The sequence below is a fragment of the Balearica regulorum genome, chromosome 10 (genome assembly GCF_011004875.1).
Source record: "Balearica regulorum gibbericeps isolate bBalReg1 chromosome 10, bBalReg1.pri, whole genome shotgun sequence".
Classification (NCBI taxonomy): domain Eukaryota; kingdom Metazoa; phylum Chordata; class Aves; order Gruiformes; family Gruidae; genus Balearica; species Balearica regulorum.
The window spans coordinates 19958530-19975575 of record NC_046193.1 but is presented as its reverse complement, the minus strand read 5'-3'; the positions used below and the strand labels follow the sequence as shown (position 1 = coordinate 19975575).

Sequence of the window (17046 nt, the reverse complement as noted above, 5' to 3'; positions counted from 1 at the left end):
TAGATCTTGTTCTTTGTTAAAGGTCAAAAAAGTTGGCTGCACTCTCTGAATCCTTGCAGAAAACCACACTCACGAAGTCCCACATGGGATTTGAACTAGAAGAGCTGGAAGCAGCGGCAGTGCTGGTACAAGAGGAAGAGCGCACGTTAAAAGCTGTTGGCACAGTTTCCAAGCAACAGCTGCCTTCCTCTGAGTCGGAGACAAGTGACTCTGAAGAATCAAGCAGTACTTCATCTGAGACAGAAGGCTCTGATTCAGATGAGCGAGAGTCCTCAACCAGTGACGATGGGAAAATAAATTCTTTACAAAACATGCTTCAAGAGGAGAGGACAGCTCCACTTACTGACTGTAATGGATTAAGGCAGGGCACAAACACTTTGGCGTTTGAGGTTAGTGATGAAAAATCAAAGGTTTCTTTGCAATCTACATCTGTTCCTGGAAAATTGATAGAAGAATTAGAAAAGCAAATGCACACTGCAATTAGACTTTCAGAACCGCCTGAAGGATTGGCTACTGCAAGCTGCGTTTTACAGGAACAAGAAGAAAACCGTGTATCTGAACCTGAGAGATTTTCAAATGATACTACCAGGAAGGGAAATTTCTTGGATGTGTCTTCAAAGACAAACCCATTGCTTTTTCTTTGCAGCACAAATGAAGATGAAGACTAAAGGACCATGTTAGAACACGGTGTGACCCACTAGCAACACAGCTCATTGCTATAACGAGGGGTTCCCAAGGCTGTCCTGCACTGCAGAAAAAGTTGATATTTTTCTTTGTTGTGTTGACAGTTTGGAGGACAAGACTGCTTGAAAAGAATCGATATGACTGCATGATAGATACCCTCCTAGTTCGATTTTTATTTTTCTTCTCTGATTCAACAGAGTCTTGATTTGATCTCTACATGTGGGAATGTCTAATTTGAGAAGACTTCTACAAAAGGTTTTCATTTAAGCTTATTTGGTAGTAGAATGATGTCCTAATCGAATACAACTGAAATGAGTTGTAGCATCATTTTAGTTATCTTTAGCTGTTGGGATTTACTTGAAAAATACCCTTGTTATGTTTGTATATACTTGTTTATGATGTTTTACTGCTTTTTGTTTAATTCTAAAATGCTTTATAGCTAACCACTTCAAAAACAATGGTTATAAATTTAAAAGCCTAAATAGTGCTGACAAATTATTTTAAAATATATAAATATTTTCAATTTTTTGTACAAAATAATTGAAGTTTCTTTATCATCAGTGCAAGGTAGAAGGGTTATAAGTTATATTTCTACGAGATAGAAGGGTTATAGCTTATATTTCTACAGTTCTTACGTAAGTTATTTCAACAGTTTTGTCATGTATTATTCTTTTGTGCTGTTTTTGAAATGTTTCCACATGTGGACACTACTATTGCTCTCTAAAGAATAGAAATCATCATTATTTCTTATTTCTTTCTGCATATGCTCTTAATATTATTGTAGTAGTGTTAACCAAAATGAAGAAACAACATGGTACAGTGGTCTTGAGTATAGGACTGAAAGCAAAGTTGTGCTGTCTAGACCTGGCTTTGTTACTAGTTTTGCCAACTCATTTGCTCCTTTTTGTCTTTATAATGTTAAAATGACTCAATTAGACAATACATTTTATGCTAATTTCTGTTAACTCTAGATAGGTTCTTGAAATCAGGTGGCTACTGCAAATTATATGCTGCTATTCAATCTCTACAAAAGGATTTGGGACAGAGACAGGATGGGCCATGGACCACCAGGCTCGGTTCAGCAGCCTGACAAAACAGGAGCACCTGATTCATGCCTCTGGAGGAACAAGCCGTGATTACTTTTCAACCGTTTTGCTATTAAAAAGTGTATAAAAATCCTAAGCTTAAAGACTTATTCTTCACCAATGCTACACCCTGCTGGAAATCAGCAGGCTAGCTCTGTTACTGTGCTGACTCCTGTTCAGTAAGAACTGCAGCCCGGATCTGCCAGTATTTTTTATGTTCTTAAATACCTACCAGTCGCTTAATCAGTCTCTGTGTTCTGTTCCCCAGGGGAGGAACCTTTCCTATCTTGCATGTCAGTGAGCACTTACTCTTCTAAATGCTAGCAATAAAATCTACACTGTAGCTGCTATTATGCAGCATATGTCTGAGGGGGGAAAAATGTGCTTAAGAGGAGGGGAAAAAAAAAGTAACCTACCTCCCTCTCTCCCCAAATTACAGGTATGAACTCTGAAACTTTCTTCAGTTAAACATGGGCTGGAAAAAGCTAAATTAGTATGGGTTAGGAAATACATGTCATGAAAAGTGATAGGTATTTGTAATATCCCGTGTCCTTGGCACTCTTTTTTTTTTTTTTTTTCTTCCTCCTCCATTCTCCCATTTTGTGGCAGACTGTTGAGGAGAATGTTTCTCTTTTTCCATCAGACCTGCTTACTTGCAGGGCCTGGCTGCCTCTTCTATAGTGAGGACAACATCTTTAGGTAATCTTTTTGTTCTTTCCTCTGCGTGCCTTAAAACATGGCTTCTTTATGCCATTCGTGAGCCTTTTCCATCACGTCTGCATAAATCCAGTTTGGGTGTAAATGTCTTCAGTGTCTGCACAATGTGATGCCCCAATAAATGCCAGATGAGAACATGGCATGCATGCAGATGTTAACTCCCACATAACTTTGATGTCATTGATGTCCTCACCTTTGAGACCCCGCATAGTTGAGCTATGCCTCTGAATGCATTGAGACCCCGCATAGTTTCTGCCTCTGAAAACTATCAGGTGTCTGGTGTCTTGGTGCAGGTCTGCAGCGTGCTTTTTCCCTCTGCTTCTGCCCTGCTTTTCCTCTGCACTTGGGGTAACGTCCTGTGGTGTGTTGTACCCCGTGGCCCCTTCCCACTCCCAGGTTTCTTCCCCTTTTTGTCCAAGGTTGATGTTCATCGTTACTTTTTTGCAAAACTCTAGCTGTTGAGGAGCTGATAATGAATGTTGATTTATATATTGATTGATAGAAATTTTATGTGACCTTTGTAGTGGTGCTTGTAGAGCTGGGAAGTTTTTCTGTATCGGGTGATGAGAATTTCACATGTGGCTGCATTATCCACACACCCAGAGTGCTCAGAATGAGCAAGGTCTGTATGAAAGAGAAGCCTTGCTTCTCTAAAAAGAATGCACAGAGGCACTTTCAAAAGAAAAGTGAGGCACAGTAACCGTGTTTAGTCAAAACTGGGGCTTGCCAAATCCATGAACCACAAACACTTGGGAAACACAAAAAAACCCCAACCCTGCCATCACCCCCGACCCCTCAATCCTGTAAGCTGCTGTGGGGTCTGAAAGAAGTGAATGAACTCCAATAACGAGTCAGATTTACGTAGAGGAGCTACATGAATCCACAGGAATTGTTCTCAAGTTTTCCAGGCTGGAAATCAGTTGATACATGAGGAACTCAATACGTGTGTCATCTGTTCTGTTGGTTTTAAAATTCTCCTTGTTCCTAGTGCCCCTCCCCACCCTATCCACCCAAGCCTATTTGTAGCACAGCCAATACTTTGTTTTAGGGCATTTGTTGCTCATCATTGTAATCAGTCCGAAGGGAACAGAATTGCAGTCTCTGGACAAAATTCCTACTGACAATAAGTTTGAATATGAGCTAAGCCTGAGAGGGGAAGAGCTGTGGGATTTTGCTGGAGGAGGGGAAAGCGGGTTGTCTGAGGTGTGTGGAGTGCTCTGGGGGAGAGATTAAACAGAGTTGGAAATTAACTTGTTTAATGTTAATCGGTTAACATTTGTCATCGTAGATCTAGGCTGTCTAAATAGAGCATCTTTGTCCCAACCTTATGTCGTGGTGGTGGTGGTGCAGAGCTCCCCTGGAGCCATCTGGGGTGGCCGTGGGAAGATGGCTCCAGTTAACATCCTGACACTTCTCTGCCGCAGCAGACTGTCCTTGGGACAGCACCGACCTCCGTTCTTACCCAGACCCAACCGAAGGCAAGGTCTCGTTCCCAGCCCCGCATCTTCGCAGAGATGTTTGTGAGCTGTCCTGCCAGAAAGCCGATCTCCCTGGGTGAGTGAGTGGCGGCAGCCTGGATTCGTGCCTGAGGCCCCGGGGGAGTCTGTCCTCCGTCCTCGCTGCTGCCTGGAGCGCTGCTCCTGCCAAGGACAGCAGGAGAGGGATCTGCAGGGCCCTGTTTGTGCTCTCGCTGGCATATGTGCCAGCCCTGCTGTTGAGCTGCCCGAGTGTAGCGCAGCCCTGGTGAATGAGAATGAACTCCAGTGCTCTTGAGCCTTGGTGCCAACGCTTGGCAGGACTGTGGGCAACACGATGTGCGTGTGTGTGGACGGGGCGCCCTTGCGTCCGGGGGTTGACCCTGAAAGGATGGAGATGTGCTTGTGTTAGGGAGATACCTGGTCTTGTAGTGCTTTAAGAATAAGGTTTTTAAAGCAAGTGAAATACTAGAAACAATCAGTAGATAAACCTTTTTTTTTCCCCTCCTTTTTTTTCTGTGGGGACAGTGTCTCACAGGACGTTGCCACCTTTTAATTGCTTTCCCCAAAGAAAAAATTACTGCTCAATTGATTAAATAATTGATTTCCTCCCCCCAACTTTTGTAATTCCAGCTACCTTTCTGAAAAGTTTGTAAAGGCTTTGCTCTATATCAAAAAAAGCAAGCATCAATTAGACTTGATTTAATACAGTAAATGATAAATATGGCAAAGAAATAGATGCACAGCACTGGAGCGAAGGGGCCAGGCAGCCCTCCGCCATTGACACAGCTGAATTTTGTCAAAGCCCGAGCCGACTGTCTCAAGGCTGGAGAAAACAAACAGGGAAACACATGTCAAATAGATAAATAGCTCTGCTGCTTAGAGCTCTCCGTGGAGGCCGTTTGTCTCCAAGATAAGGAAGAATGCACTCCAGAGCTGTGAGAAGATAAGCTGGGAGAACAAAATGAATATGGAATTGTTACGGGTGTACTTGGGCGTTCACACACAGAGCAAATAAATACAGTACCCCCTCCCTGGGGGTCTCTACAGAGAGTAGGGTGCAGCACCCAGGGAAAAGTCTAATGTGAACTTGCAGGCTTTTCTTAACTATTTCAGCAGTGGATGATCTTTACACCTTTACAGCACACAACAAAATGGCGTTGGTGTCAGTTCTCTTAGCAAGTCACTGATTTTAAAGTATTTTCCAAGCCTGTCATGGATCTATTTCTCTCCTTTTTAGTGGTAAGTGGGCTGCAGTCTGTGGTTATGTGGGCATGTGTGAGGCATGATTTTGCACTGACACAATAAACTTGAGTTTGTAGCACTGTGGTACTCATAAATCACACTATTTTTATATTCTTAGGTTTTGGAGAAGTGACAGTACTGTTTCCACAAATGCTGCGTTTGAAGACCTGACTTAGATGGTATCTGAAATGCGTTTGGTAATGTTGGTTTGCATTTCATTACAAGTTTTCTCATATTCAAAAGCCGCAATACAATTCAGCACAGTTGGCAGCATTTTGGAGGATGCTCAAGGACAAGAACAAAAGCCGTGTCCCTCAGGTGAGGACTAAGATGTTGGCAGAGCTCTGCGACTGAGGACAGCTGTGACCCAACAGCTGGTCATTTCTGTGGGAGAAGCTTCTTTCAGTCGGACAGTGATGGAAAAGAACAGAAAGTTTCAGGTTTATAAACTAGCAAGGTGGGCCAGGTGGTGACCTTACTATCCAGTAACCCCAGGAGCTCTGTGGCCAGTCCCTCGCTTTGCTGTTGATGTTCTGAGTGACTTGGCAAATCATTTTCTCTGGTCTTGCAGAGGTACTGGGTCTAACTCAGGAAGGTCCAGGCTTTGGAAGGGGGACATGGAAATACAGTAAAGAAGAATAAAGTTCAAATCTGATAGTGGAGACTTGTGCTGAGCAAGGGCAAGAGGCTAAAATCTACAATTTCTGATGCATTCTTAGATATGTTTCTGTGCATCAGTATCTGAGTATCTGACTCAAGGCCATCGGTGCCTTGGGAGCTGTGGTTCTCACCACACCAGCTGGAGCTGCTGCTCCTCTAAACCCCTGAAAACTAGCAAAACTTGGCCAAAATTAGATGCCAGAAAGCTCTTTAAAAAATAACAACAGGATGTGTCTGAAGGCTTCGCGCTGTGTTCCACTGTGTATCAATACCTCTGTAAAACAGACCTCTTGGCCCTCTGCCCAGGGGGATCTGTGAGGCTTCATCACACTTTAGTGATACTTTGGTGGTTGTCTTCTGGAAAGGACCTGCTCTCGGGTGATCCCTGGGCATAGCCTTGCTTTGAGTCAGGATAAATCAGGATAAAACCCATTCTGTGTGCGAGACTGTTTCTAGCACTGGAAAGAGATCCCTGGTGTTTTCCCCTTGGCAGGCAGATCCCCTTCTTTGAAGAGCTCAGGAATTTAATAGCCCCTCTCATTCTCATCATCCATTTGGCTCACACCACTCTTCTCCGTGCATGACGCCGCTGTCAGCACAGAACCCCCGTTCTCGGGTGCTAAGCTGCTCTTGGAGGTCCCATCTCCGTACATCACTCCCCTCGTCGCCTCGTCTCTTCACAGGGCGCTTGCCTGCAGCATGCCTGCTCTTTCCGTCGATTTTGCCACTTGGATATGGTGAGACCACACCATCTCTTGCCTTTCATGTGGTGGGAGCTGCAAGGGGTGGAGGAGGAGAGGAGAGAAGCTGCTGGGCAGGGAGCACGGAGTCACCTTAAACAAAGCTGTGCCTGGGGAGCAGCAGGAGGAGAAAGTTCAGCAGCTGGTTTTGTCAGGAGGCAGGAGCTGCGTGTGCTTGGCCTCTGCCATGCAAGCTGTGGCTTTCCGTGAAGGGTAGGGAGGGCTGCTGCTTCCAACAAGGATTTTGCAACCTTCAGTTGTGCTTTTCAGTCTGGAGTCAGTGATAGGGTGAACGGCAGTACACATCATTCTCTCTAATTATGGATGTGTGAGAGATTTGGGAGAATAACTCATAAGTGGTAATGAGATGTTTAAGGCATAAATCAACTGCATATCAAGATGAGAACCAACTCCCCTCAGCTGCACTTGGAATAGCCCCGGCAGTGACCTGGTTGCGGCACCCTACCTGCCAGGGCTGTAATTACTTTTTGTCTCGTGTCTGCATTTTTTGGCAATTACGCAGAAATGTCCCATTTCCTGTGGTAAATAAATTGGGATTCGTGTTTTGCCTTGATGTAACTCCTCCTCCTCTAATATGCTGCATTGTCCATTGATTTGCCTAATTATGTGTATTACAACTGCATAAGGCGCTGGGTAGCAGCAGGGGTCCGTACTGTGGAGAGGAGGAGGGTGATTGCTCCATCTGTTCCTCTGAGCTGCCGGGAGAAGCGTCAGGGAGTGAAGTGGGAAATGGAGGGAAGGAATTACCATTTAGTGCAGGTGTCTCTGGAAGGGGAATCCCACTGCCAGGTGCTGGCAGGCAGCTCTCCTGAGCTCCTTGCGTGCTTAATTACCCTATAGCGAGACTTCCCATCTCAAATTAGAGCAGGCAATTGCAACTGAAGTCTTGAAACAAAATGGGGAGTGCAGCAGTGCTTAATCTATTTCACTATAGAGACCTGCCTTTCTCGTTCAGCAAGATTCATGTCCCATTCGACCGAATTTAAAAGCAGTTACATGGAATTAGATGATTAATTTTAAAATCTGAATGTCAAAGTATAAAAGCAGACAAGGTCAAAGCATCTGAGGCTGTGAATCTGTGTTTCAGTGATGATACTCTGAGAAGCAAGTGCAATACTTTGTACTGTGGATTTAGGAAGAAGTTTCTCAGGACTGTCGGAGCCAGAGCGGGGAGTACCAGGCAGAGCACGGGCATGAGCTGCCATGGCTTTGCAGTATTTGCTGTCCCAGACAAGTAGCTTAATGTCTCCGCATCCGCTTCCCCCTTTCACGCTCTCAGGATCGCTGTTGGATCAATAGTGGCAATAGGATAACATGTTGCTCGTTCTCCTGCTGATTTCTGCTCGGCTGCTGACAACTGGGAGTAGGTAACTCATCAGATCAGTCTGTCTATTAGTCCAATTGGAAAATACCTGAGGAATAAAATATGGTCAGAATGTGTTGTGTGTTATTGTAACGAGTAATGCACAGGGACTGTAACGTCCTGGGAATAATGCGCTTGGAAGGGGGAAGGCTATCAAAGTCGTGATGTGTATCCTTTTGCATTTTAAATTGCCTTCGCGCTTTTTCGTGTGCTTCTGCACCTTGGAACAGCGCTGCGAGGAGACAGACGCTGTGTGCATCTGTGCAGGTTGGTTTGTGTCCATGTGGTATATCCTAACTTTGTACCTGGCAGATTACTCAGGACTTGTTAGTCCTGTCATTAATTTAGGAATTAAATTGTCTGAAACAATCACATAACCAAGAGTGCAATAGAAAGTTGAGATTTTTGGCCCATCCTTCCAATCACCTTCCCACACTGCTTTACGCCTGTCCTGAGCGACCGGTCTGTCTGTGCCTGGTCCCTATAGCTGGGGGTAAAGGAGGGAGCGGAGATTGCCTCTCCATGGGATCTGGTCTAAGTTATAACACTTAATGTGCTTTTCTTCTTAACTCTGCGCTACGTGTTGCTTGCAAATTGATGGTGTGCCTGCTGCTCTGGGGAACAGCAGAGGTGAAGGCGCAGAAACATTGGTGTGCCTGGGAGCTCACCGTGGCACCGCGCAGGAAGGATCACGCTTCATCCGCAGTGACACGATTATCCATGGTCTGAAGCGTTAGGCGAGGGTTTGGCATGGGGCACCGGCGGAAAGTTCCCTGTTGTCTTCAGATGGCCGACAGCAAACTTCATTGGTCACAGTCGTGGAGGGTATGTAGGGTCTCTGGGACTAAGTGGAATAATACTGTCTAAAAATTCGGGAAAATCTTTATTCGAAGAGATATGGATGCTAATGTGGCTTAAGGCTGTGATCCTTAGGGATTTGAGTTACGAATAATTAGTGAGATGTCTTTCCTGAACTTACTCTATATTGCTGAAGCAATAAGCTGGTGGAGCCTTAATACCATGCTTTTAATGACCCTAATGAAAAGTCCTAAATCACGCTTTTCTTATTAACTGCAAAGCTGATTGGACGTCATTGAATATCTAAGTAGTACAGGCGGCAGAGGAAGCGTGTGCGTGCGCACGAGTGTGTGCGTGTTAATTTGCTTTTCAAAATGGCTAAAAACAAAAGTCTGAGGAGTTCCCCCTTGCGAGGCGATTTCCCTGGGTGCTGCTCAGTTCGCAGCCGCGGTGCTAACTGCTCCTTGCGCTAATGGTATCCTCTCACCAGAGAAAACGTCGTACTTCAGATCTGAAGTGGTTGGCAGAAGCTGTAATTGAGGTGTGAAGTGACTTTCCACACAAGAACCTGCCTTCCAGTGTTGGGCTCCTCGCTCGTCTCACCGCAGAACACTGTTAACAGAGACTCTTCGGTAATTAGCTGTTTATAAATGGGGTTGGAAGCCTATTTCTATTCCTGCTATTCTGTTTGGATTGCTAATCCTCCAATTTTCACCTTAAATCCCCTAAAACAAATGTGGAAATGTTATGGCACCAATTGCAGTAATAGATTTAAAAAGAACAAATATTTATAATGTTAAATAAATATTTTTGGCCCCAACTTTGTCAAAGCCAAATTGCAATTAATGGTTTTTTTTCAAATACTGACAGTTACTAGAACAGGAATTGTGAGGCTTAGAAATACGATTGTTTTTGCTTAACAAATAATCAGCTTTATTTTTTTTATAGATTCATATGGGGAAAAGCGAAAGAAAATAACAATGTGTTAGGTTGGTAGGAGGTATGATTCATATTAATCCGAGGAAGCGGGTGAAGTCCCAGGCCGGTCCTTTAAGAGAATCGGTTGGATTTTGGCAAGTCATGGGAAGATATTTTCATTGATAACGTGATTCAGACCCTGATGCGTGTGTTTTGCGTGCACGGGAACGCGGGAGGCGTTGTGCTGGGAGGCGCAAGTGTGGTGACTGTTCCTCGGCTCGGGGATCGACGGCTGCCTTCCCGGGGGCCTCTGACCTAACCAGGCACTGCAAAAAGCTCTAGAGCTGCAGTATCAGGTTTTCCTGGCTGCTAATGTTGTTTTAAAACAGCCCTAAGTTCCCTGAAACTGGCCAGATATTTCCACTGGATTCAACCCCAGGCACAAGAAAGGAGAAAAGGGGTTGAGGAGGAGGATGTGGGATCGGGGACGGGTAATTTCAGCTCGTTACTCTGCTGCCCTTTTCCTGAGCGACCATGAGCACGTCCCTTACGCTCCTGGTGCCTCAATTCCCTATCCTTAAAATGGAAACAGTAACGCTTCCTTGCCCTGCAGCAGTGCTCCCCAGTTAAAAGCACTAAAGAGATGACGTCTCTGTTCATACTCTATTTTTGTCTCAAACTAACATTTTACTTACAAATTACTGAAATTACAGGTTAATCGATGGTCTAGAGTAACTGGATGCTCTAGCGTAACTTGGCCTGAATGTCGGAGAAAAACAGCGACAGCTACAAGCTGTAGCTGTCAAAGCCCCGCTGCGATATAAATATTAGATGGATGTTTTATAGATTAGGGAAAATGGGCTGGATGACTGACAGCAATGGGGAAAATGTAAGTACCTGTAGACGTTCAAGGCTGGAAATGTGGTTTGAGCGCTAAACTGACCATTGCATTACACAAGCAATTACAAGCTGTGTGGTAAGCAGATGTGAACTCAAGGGAGATTTTAAGCTGGTGTAATGCAAGCGTGAGGTAAGGCAGAAGAAGATAGACAAAACTCCCCTGGAGAGCATGAGCCGCGCACGCCGGAGTCCTGGCTGGATTTGGTCCGTGAGCGTGCTGGTGTAACTCCATTCTTGTGAGCTGGATGCTGCCCAGCTGCCTGCACCCATCCCTGCTGCCTGCCTGCTGCCAGCCCAGAGTGCGGATCTGGAGACATTGCTCCTGCTCGGGAGAGCCCCCACTTCTGCGGCTGTGCGAGCAGGCACCATGCAGGTCTGCTGCCTGCAGTGGAGCACAGGGACTGTGTTTAATACGCCCTAAAGATGCAAAAAAAAAAAAAAGATGTTAAAGCAAAGAGTCCCTGTGGAGGCTGGCTGTAGGTTCAGCCGTAGGATGCTGCAGTCCCACAGGCTGTGCTGGTGTTTTCTGCAGCATCCCCTGAGCTCCGGGTCTTCCAGGCTTCGATGAGACATTCTGGTGCTGCCGTGTGCTGGAGGAGAGCCACCTGCGAGGACAAGGGCATCCTGCTCAGGTCAGGGACAGGAGAGCCCTTTGCTTTTCAAACTCTGTTGTGGCTGCTGATGTTTTGTCCTGAGCTCAACCTTGTGTCCTTACAGCAGCCTGACACGGCAGATTCACTACAGCAAGAGGCTGGGAGCTCTGCCAGAGGTGAGACCACAGCTCTCCTGGCCTCTTCCCTCACTGTTAAGTTTGCATCTTGCTTTGGGGAATATAGACAGGAAAAAATGGACACATCTGGCTTAAAAATAAGCTGCTGAATTCAAATTCCATCTGCTCCAAGAGATGCCGAGGTGCCCGCTGTGGGTGGGGTGGGAAATCGAAACCTGGCGATTTCACAGGCAGCAAAACGTTGAGGCCTGAAGAGCTATGCAAAACAAACTGAAGAACTCAATGAAAAACTTTTCCAAGTCGCCAGCCTGTATTTTCACTCCACCCTAGTCCAAAACCAGCCCCTGGCAGTTATTTGCTGGCTGAGATTAGTACGTGGGCGTCTTTAATCTCAAATGCTAAATCGGAGAAGTAGTTTCAATTTTTGTAAACCCGTCCCTGTTCGCTGCGAGTTCTGATTCTCTTTTTCCGTTACTTTTTCCCTATTGCTACAACAATTAATTAAGAATGGTTCTGCTGAACCCTGTTGATTCATTTGGCACTTGGAAGCTTAATGAGGTGTAAACCTGCAGACTGCGGCAACGGTATAGCTGACATGGTAATTTATATCAATTGGTGTGATTAGTCCAGGTCCTCAATCACCGCATTGTTTCTCCCTGCAATCTGTCACAGCCCTAACAGGGGGACCTTAATGCTGGATTTCTGTTACATTGGCGGTAATGTTCTCGAGGTGCCGCTAACAAGGAAAGTACAACTCATGTGATGCTTTGAGAATAGCAACATACAAATTGCTTTTGTAATAACATGTACTTTTCACTCCAGAGATGACTGAGATCCAGCCTTCGGAACTGCCTGCTGTCTAATTTGTGTTTGCAGTTACAGCAGCTGCAGGTTTGGTGTGCACGTACCTGCTGGAGGTAGAACTGCCCGCTTGGGGAGGGTTTTCTTTTGAGACAGAGAGAGCACCTGGCCGAAGGTCCTGCTTGTTTCAGACTGTTAGAGCCTGCTGGGACACGGCTGTGAAAATTGCTCTGTGGGTTGCCGTGTTCGCTCTGCCTTGACCATATTATTCATCGGTAACTATTAGTTCTGCAAATTCAGTCCAGGGACGTTGGGGCCACCCTAGATTTCTTCTCCCTTGTATCACCCATAGTAGAGGGGGCGAGTAGAGCAGAGCAAGGGTTGTGTGACCTCTCTGCAAACACACGCAGCCCAGTTATGTGATTAGTGATGCCACTGCAGCCTATTAGCTTCCACAGTCCAACAAAAATGCAACTATTTGGAGTATTGGGAACAATTTTGTTGGTGAGGTATGACAAGAAATAGAAGGAAATGCTCCCTTTTGGTAGCCTAGGCTCAGCAAAGCTAACAACAATGAAAATATAAATCAATAGCCGCATCTCTGCTGGTCAAAAATAATTCTGTTCTGGGGTAAGCATGCAGATGGGCAGGGCAGTTACGCAGACTCTGGTTTGAAAGCACATTGCCTCTTGCTGCGTCGTCTCCAGGTATCCCTGTACACACATGCCTTGTTTGTGCCCTTCGCTGTGCGAGGAGGGCACTTTGCGGGCCCCCAGCGAGCCCATCGCCGCATCCTGGCTCGGGGCGAGGGCTGGGACGAGCGGCAGGATCATTAGTGAAAGCTGCAGAGCACAGCGGGACGTGCGAGGAGTTCCTGTGCGGCGGCGGCGCGATGGCTTAGCAGCGGGGCAGTAAATCAGTCCTGGTAATGGGGAGTGGTTTAAATCAGGCTAATTGAGGTTGTGCAGTTTGTATGGAGATGGTGCTACTTTTGTTTAATTTTTTGGGCCTGATCAATGGAAAAACAACCAACCCACCCCACCCTGCCCCAAACTGAAACCAGAAACATGAGAAATTGAGCTACAGCAAAATAAATGCACCTTAAAGTATTCCCTTAAAATGGGTCTCTAAAGAGGTTAAATGGATACACGAATAAATCTAAAAAGCAGTACAATTAAGGTAAAGATCTTTTTCATGTTCGCTGAACCAGCAGGAAACTTTAAAGTTGATTCTTATGGAAAAGAAAACCTGTCATAAATTCTGCATATTTGATGTTATGCTTTTAAGCTGAATAACGAGGCACGTGCAGATCCGTTTCTGTACCAGGACCCTTCTGTACCACTGCAGTTGTGTCAACTAATTTTAAGACCCTTTGTATTTTCAGTGCAAGGAGTCCTTAGAGTAAATGAGTGTTTGACCTGTAACTATTGAGAGTAGTATTCACTTTGGGGCCTATTTAAGCCCTGTGTGGAGAAATATAATTTATTTTAATGATATTTAAAGTAATGAGCTTGGCTTATAGATATTTTTGAAGCCTTTTATAAGGGTTCAGTCATGGGACAACATGCCACTGGGCACAAATGCTCATTTACTCTGTGAAATGTCAGAGAATGGCCCATCTATTAGTAAAGTGCATTTTGTTTGATTTTTAAGAATATATTTCCATAAATTACCGGCCTGAGAAATAAAATAAATCAGCCAGCTATTCAGTGAAATCTTAAATGTTAATTGAGAGTCACGGGAGCGACCGGAGCCAAAGGAGAGAAGGGCATGGGGGGGGGGTGAGCTGTCGGGGTGGCTCTGCTGGGTGTTCGCTCAGAGGCTGCGTCACCCGCGTGGTGAGCTTTACCCACGGGTCTCCTATGAATGCCTTCACCCCAGGTCTGTATTGACTTCTGCTGATGGGCACCCTGGCAAGAAACCTCCCCGGGGCTGGGCAAATGTCCTGCCACCCTCCCCGCCGGCAGCCGAGCGAGTGGTTTTAGCTGGCTGTGCTGGGGATGCTCCCCAGAGCGGCTCAGGCAGCCTGGAAGTGAAAAGTGAGCCCAGGGCAGGACTGAAAAACTGTCTCAGTGCCACAGAGGTGATGGTCAAATGAGTCACCGTGAGTATCTTGGTGCAGGCGCTTGAATTACATCATGCATAGCTTGGTGTCTGTAAGCTTAGCTGTCTTCCCTACAGATCTGGTCAAACTTGTGTGTCGTGATTGCTCCTTGCATGTTCCTTTCTAGATATTTATTTTGCTCAATGCCAGCTAGCTAAGGTTGCCCTTTGAGGGAAGATGGTTTCTACCAGTGGCACACCAGTGGCCAGCTTGAGCTGGTCACGTTTTCAGCATCCACAGAACTTTCCAGGACTGGGGAGGGAAAGCCGTACCCATAAAGTCATTGCATCAGGGAACATGGGAAGGGAACAGAGCTTGCAAGGTCCATTTTCCAGCCCTCAGGCAGGTTGATCTGTGTCAAAATCATTCCCAACAACTGTTTATTTAAGTGATTCTTGAGCTCTGCCAACACCGGACATCCCACAGTGTCTCACTGCCATCGCCATTACAGTTTTGGTTATAGCCCGCAGCGTGGATATATTGTTCCACAAGTGCTTCGTAACAAGGATTGTGGGTTTCTCTGCCTCTCATTATTAGCAGTAGTGACGTGAAGCTCCTTTATGCCACAGAATAGCAGTAGCAGGGGGAGGGGACAAGGGCAGCAATTAAATCGGTGCGAGTCTTGTCTGTGGGCCAGCCCTGAGGCTGCTCGGCACCGGAGCGAGACCTCGGATCTGAATGCCCCCCATCTCCTTTCCTTTTCCTTCTGTCACGTGAAATGCTTTGGGCTTGTGCTGTCTGCCCCCCTCCCAGCTCTCAGTCCGGGGAAGGCGTGAGCGGCACCGGCAGGCACCGCGCAGCCGGACGGGCTGCTCCGCAGGTAAAGCTGCGGCACCTCCGAATGCCAGCAGCCCGGGTCTGTGCCGAGCAGATGAAAGATTATAGTGATCAATTTGGTGAGAAGGGAGATTTTTCTCCATCTGTCCACCCTCAAGGCTCTATTTCCTCATAAACCATTCCCTGAGACATCAAGAAAATTGAAGCTGTTCAGAAATGGAAAAGATAGTTAGCCCAAAATGAATGAATATCCGATACACTGGCTGGCTCTCCCGAGACAGAAGGGAAGCAGCCAGCCGAGCCGATGGCTTTCCTGCAGCATGCTGATTTTTTAAAATAGGGAAGCGCCTTTGCAGCCTGTTGTTTTCACCCAGCATCGCTCATCGCCGAGCCGCGCTGCTCAGTGAAGCGCATTGCAAACTCTCCTCCCCCACTGCTCAAAGAGTCCTCCTCCCCAAACCATGCAGGATGGGGGGGCTGAGATCCAGCCCCCAAAACTCAGCTGCCGTGTGTACCCTGGCCGTGCGGTTAGTGCTCATTAGGAAAGCCTGGGGCTAAAGGACCGGTCCTGGCCGGCCTCCGTGGCTGCGATTTCATTTGGAATATGGGCTCCCAGGCCCCGAGGCTTTCTGTTCGCATAGTAATCTAATGTAATATGTCTCTTCTTTTTTTTTTTTTTTTTAAGGGAATAGCAAAAGATGAAGAAGAGAAGACATTTTAAAGGGTGTGTGTTTGTGAAGCTTTCACGTCCCGTGCTTCGAGCCCTCTCGGCTTCGTTAACACTTGGTGCAAATTGTTTGAAGCGGGAAGGTCTGGAGGACTCATGCAGGTGGGACCTTGGGGTACAGCGGGGCACCTCCTCCACCATCCACCCTCGGAGCTGGATGAACAGGAGGAACGTAATCATGGCTCACATCCAAGTGTGCCCCCCTCCCCTCCCTGGTTCTTGTAAGGAATTTAACTATCTCTTCCTCCTCCATCACTTTTTGGGTTTTTTTTCCTACTGCTAGGTTGAAGAACATTTCTTACAACCCCATGTAGGCTTCTTGCCAGCCACACACCTCTAGTGCTCATGTGTTTGCAGATTTTCTTAGTGCATGTTCTCTCAAACAGTTTTCAAGCCACCTGCCAGTTGTTTTTTTTTCCTCTTTTCCATCACATTTTTGAACTACTAAAGACCACTGGGTGCGCATCTAACGAGCTGCAATTACAGAGGAGGTCCTGATGCAGAGGTACTCTTCCCACTCTGTGGCACTGTCTGCAGAGCAGCCTCTCTGCATGTACAAAGACCTCCAGAAGCTGTAGTTTCTGCTGCTGCTCTGAGCAGGAGATGCCCAGCCAGCTGGTCCTCATCGTCTCTCCTCCTTGCTGATGGCTTCTGTAATGCACGAAATCCCAGAGTTACCAATATGGCACAATCACAAGTCTTTAATTTCTCCTTCGTTGCTCTTTGGGGGAGATGGGAGGGCAGGCAGTTCTTGTGTAAGGTGCTCTGTGTGACTTGGTTTAGCAGCTTTTAATTCTGTGCTTGTTACTGTTCTCAGGGAGTTGGTTTCTTCCACTGGGAAATGAGCGGGTCCCAATGCGTACAGCTGTGTGTCTGACTCAAGTACGTGGTACTTGCAGGGGGCAGTGGGGTGGGGATGCTGAGGAGGGTTGAACAGGGAAACCCAAGATTGGGCAAGACTGTCTGCATGAGGCAGTGCAGGAGAAAGTGGCCATTCCCCAGAGAGGCCAGAAGAAAGGAGTGAGACCTTGGGTTTGGAAAGACCCTGCGAGGGGAAAGCTATGGGCGGATTTGCGGGTGAGCTGCTGAAGGAAAAATCTGGTGGTTTTCTGTAGGGGTGTGTGTGTGGCCTTCCTGAGGGCTGGGCACGGCCAGGGCGGATGAGCTGGAAGGTGCTGTCGCTCCTTGGAGAAGATGGGAGCTGCAGGTCAGCCCTCAGCCTCCCTCTTAGCTCTGTTCAGCCTAAGGGTGCTCAAAAGCCCTGAGGAAACAGAGGCACTACATGGGTTTATTCTTGCCTA

The 17046-nt window shown here is 46.6% G+C and overlaps 1 protein-coding gene across 1 annotated transcript in view; it reads left to right on the top strand.

The window, feature by feature from the left end:
• The window catches only part of SHQ1 (SHQ1, H/ACA ribonucleoprotein assembly factor), a 54731-nt gene extending 52871 nt beyond the window's left edge, over positions 1–1860 (top strand). The window contains exon 12 of the mRNA XM_075762453.1: positions 23–1860. Within this exon, the coding sequence (XP_075618568.1) occupies positions 23–668 (646 nt within the window). The 3' untranslated portion in view covers positions 669–1860. The remainder of the gene's footprint in view (positions 1–22) is intronic.
• Positions 1861–17046: the final 15186 nt, after the last annotated feature.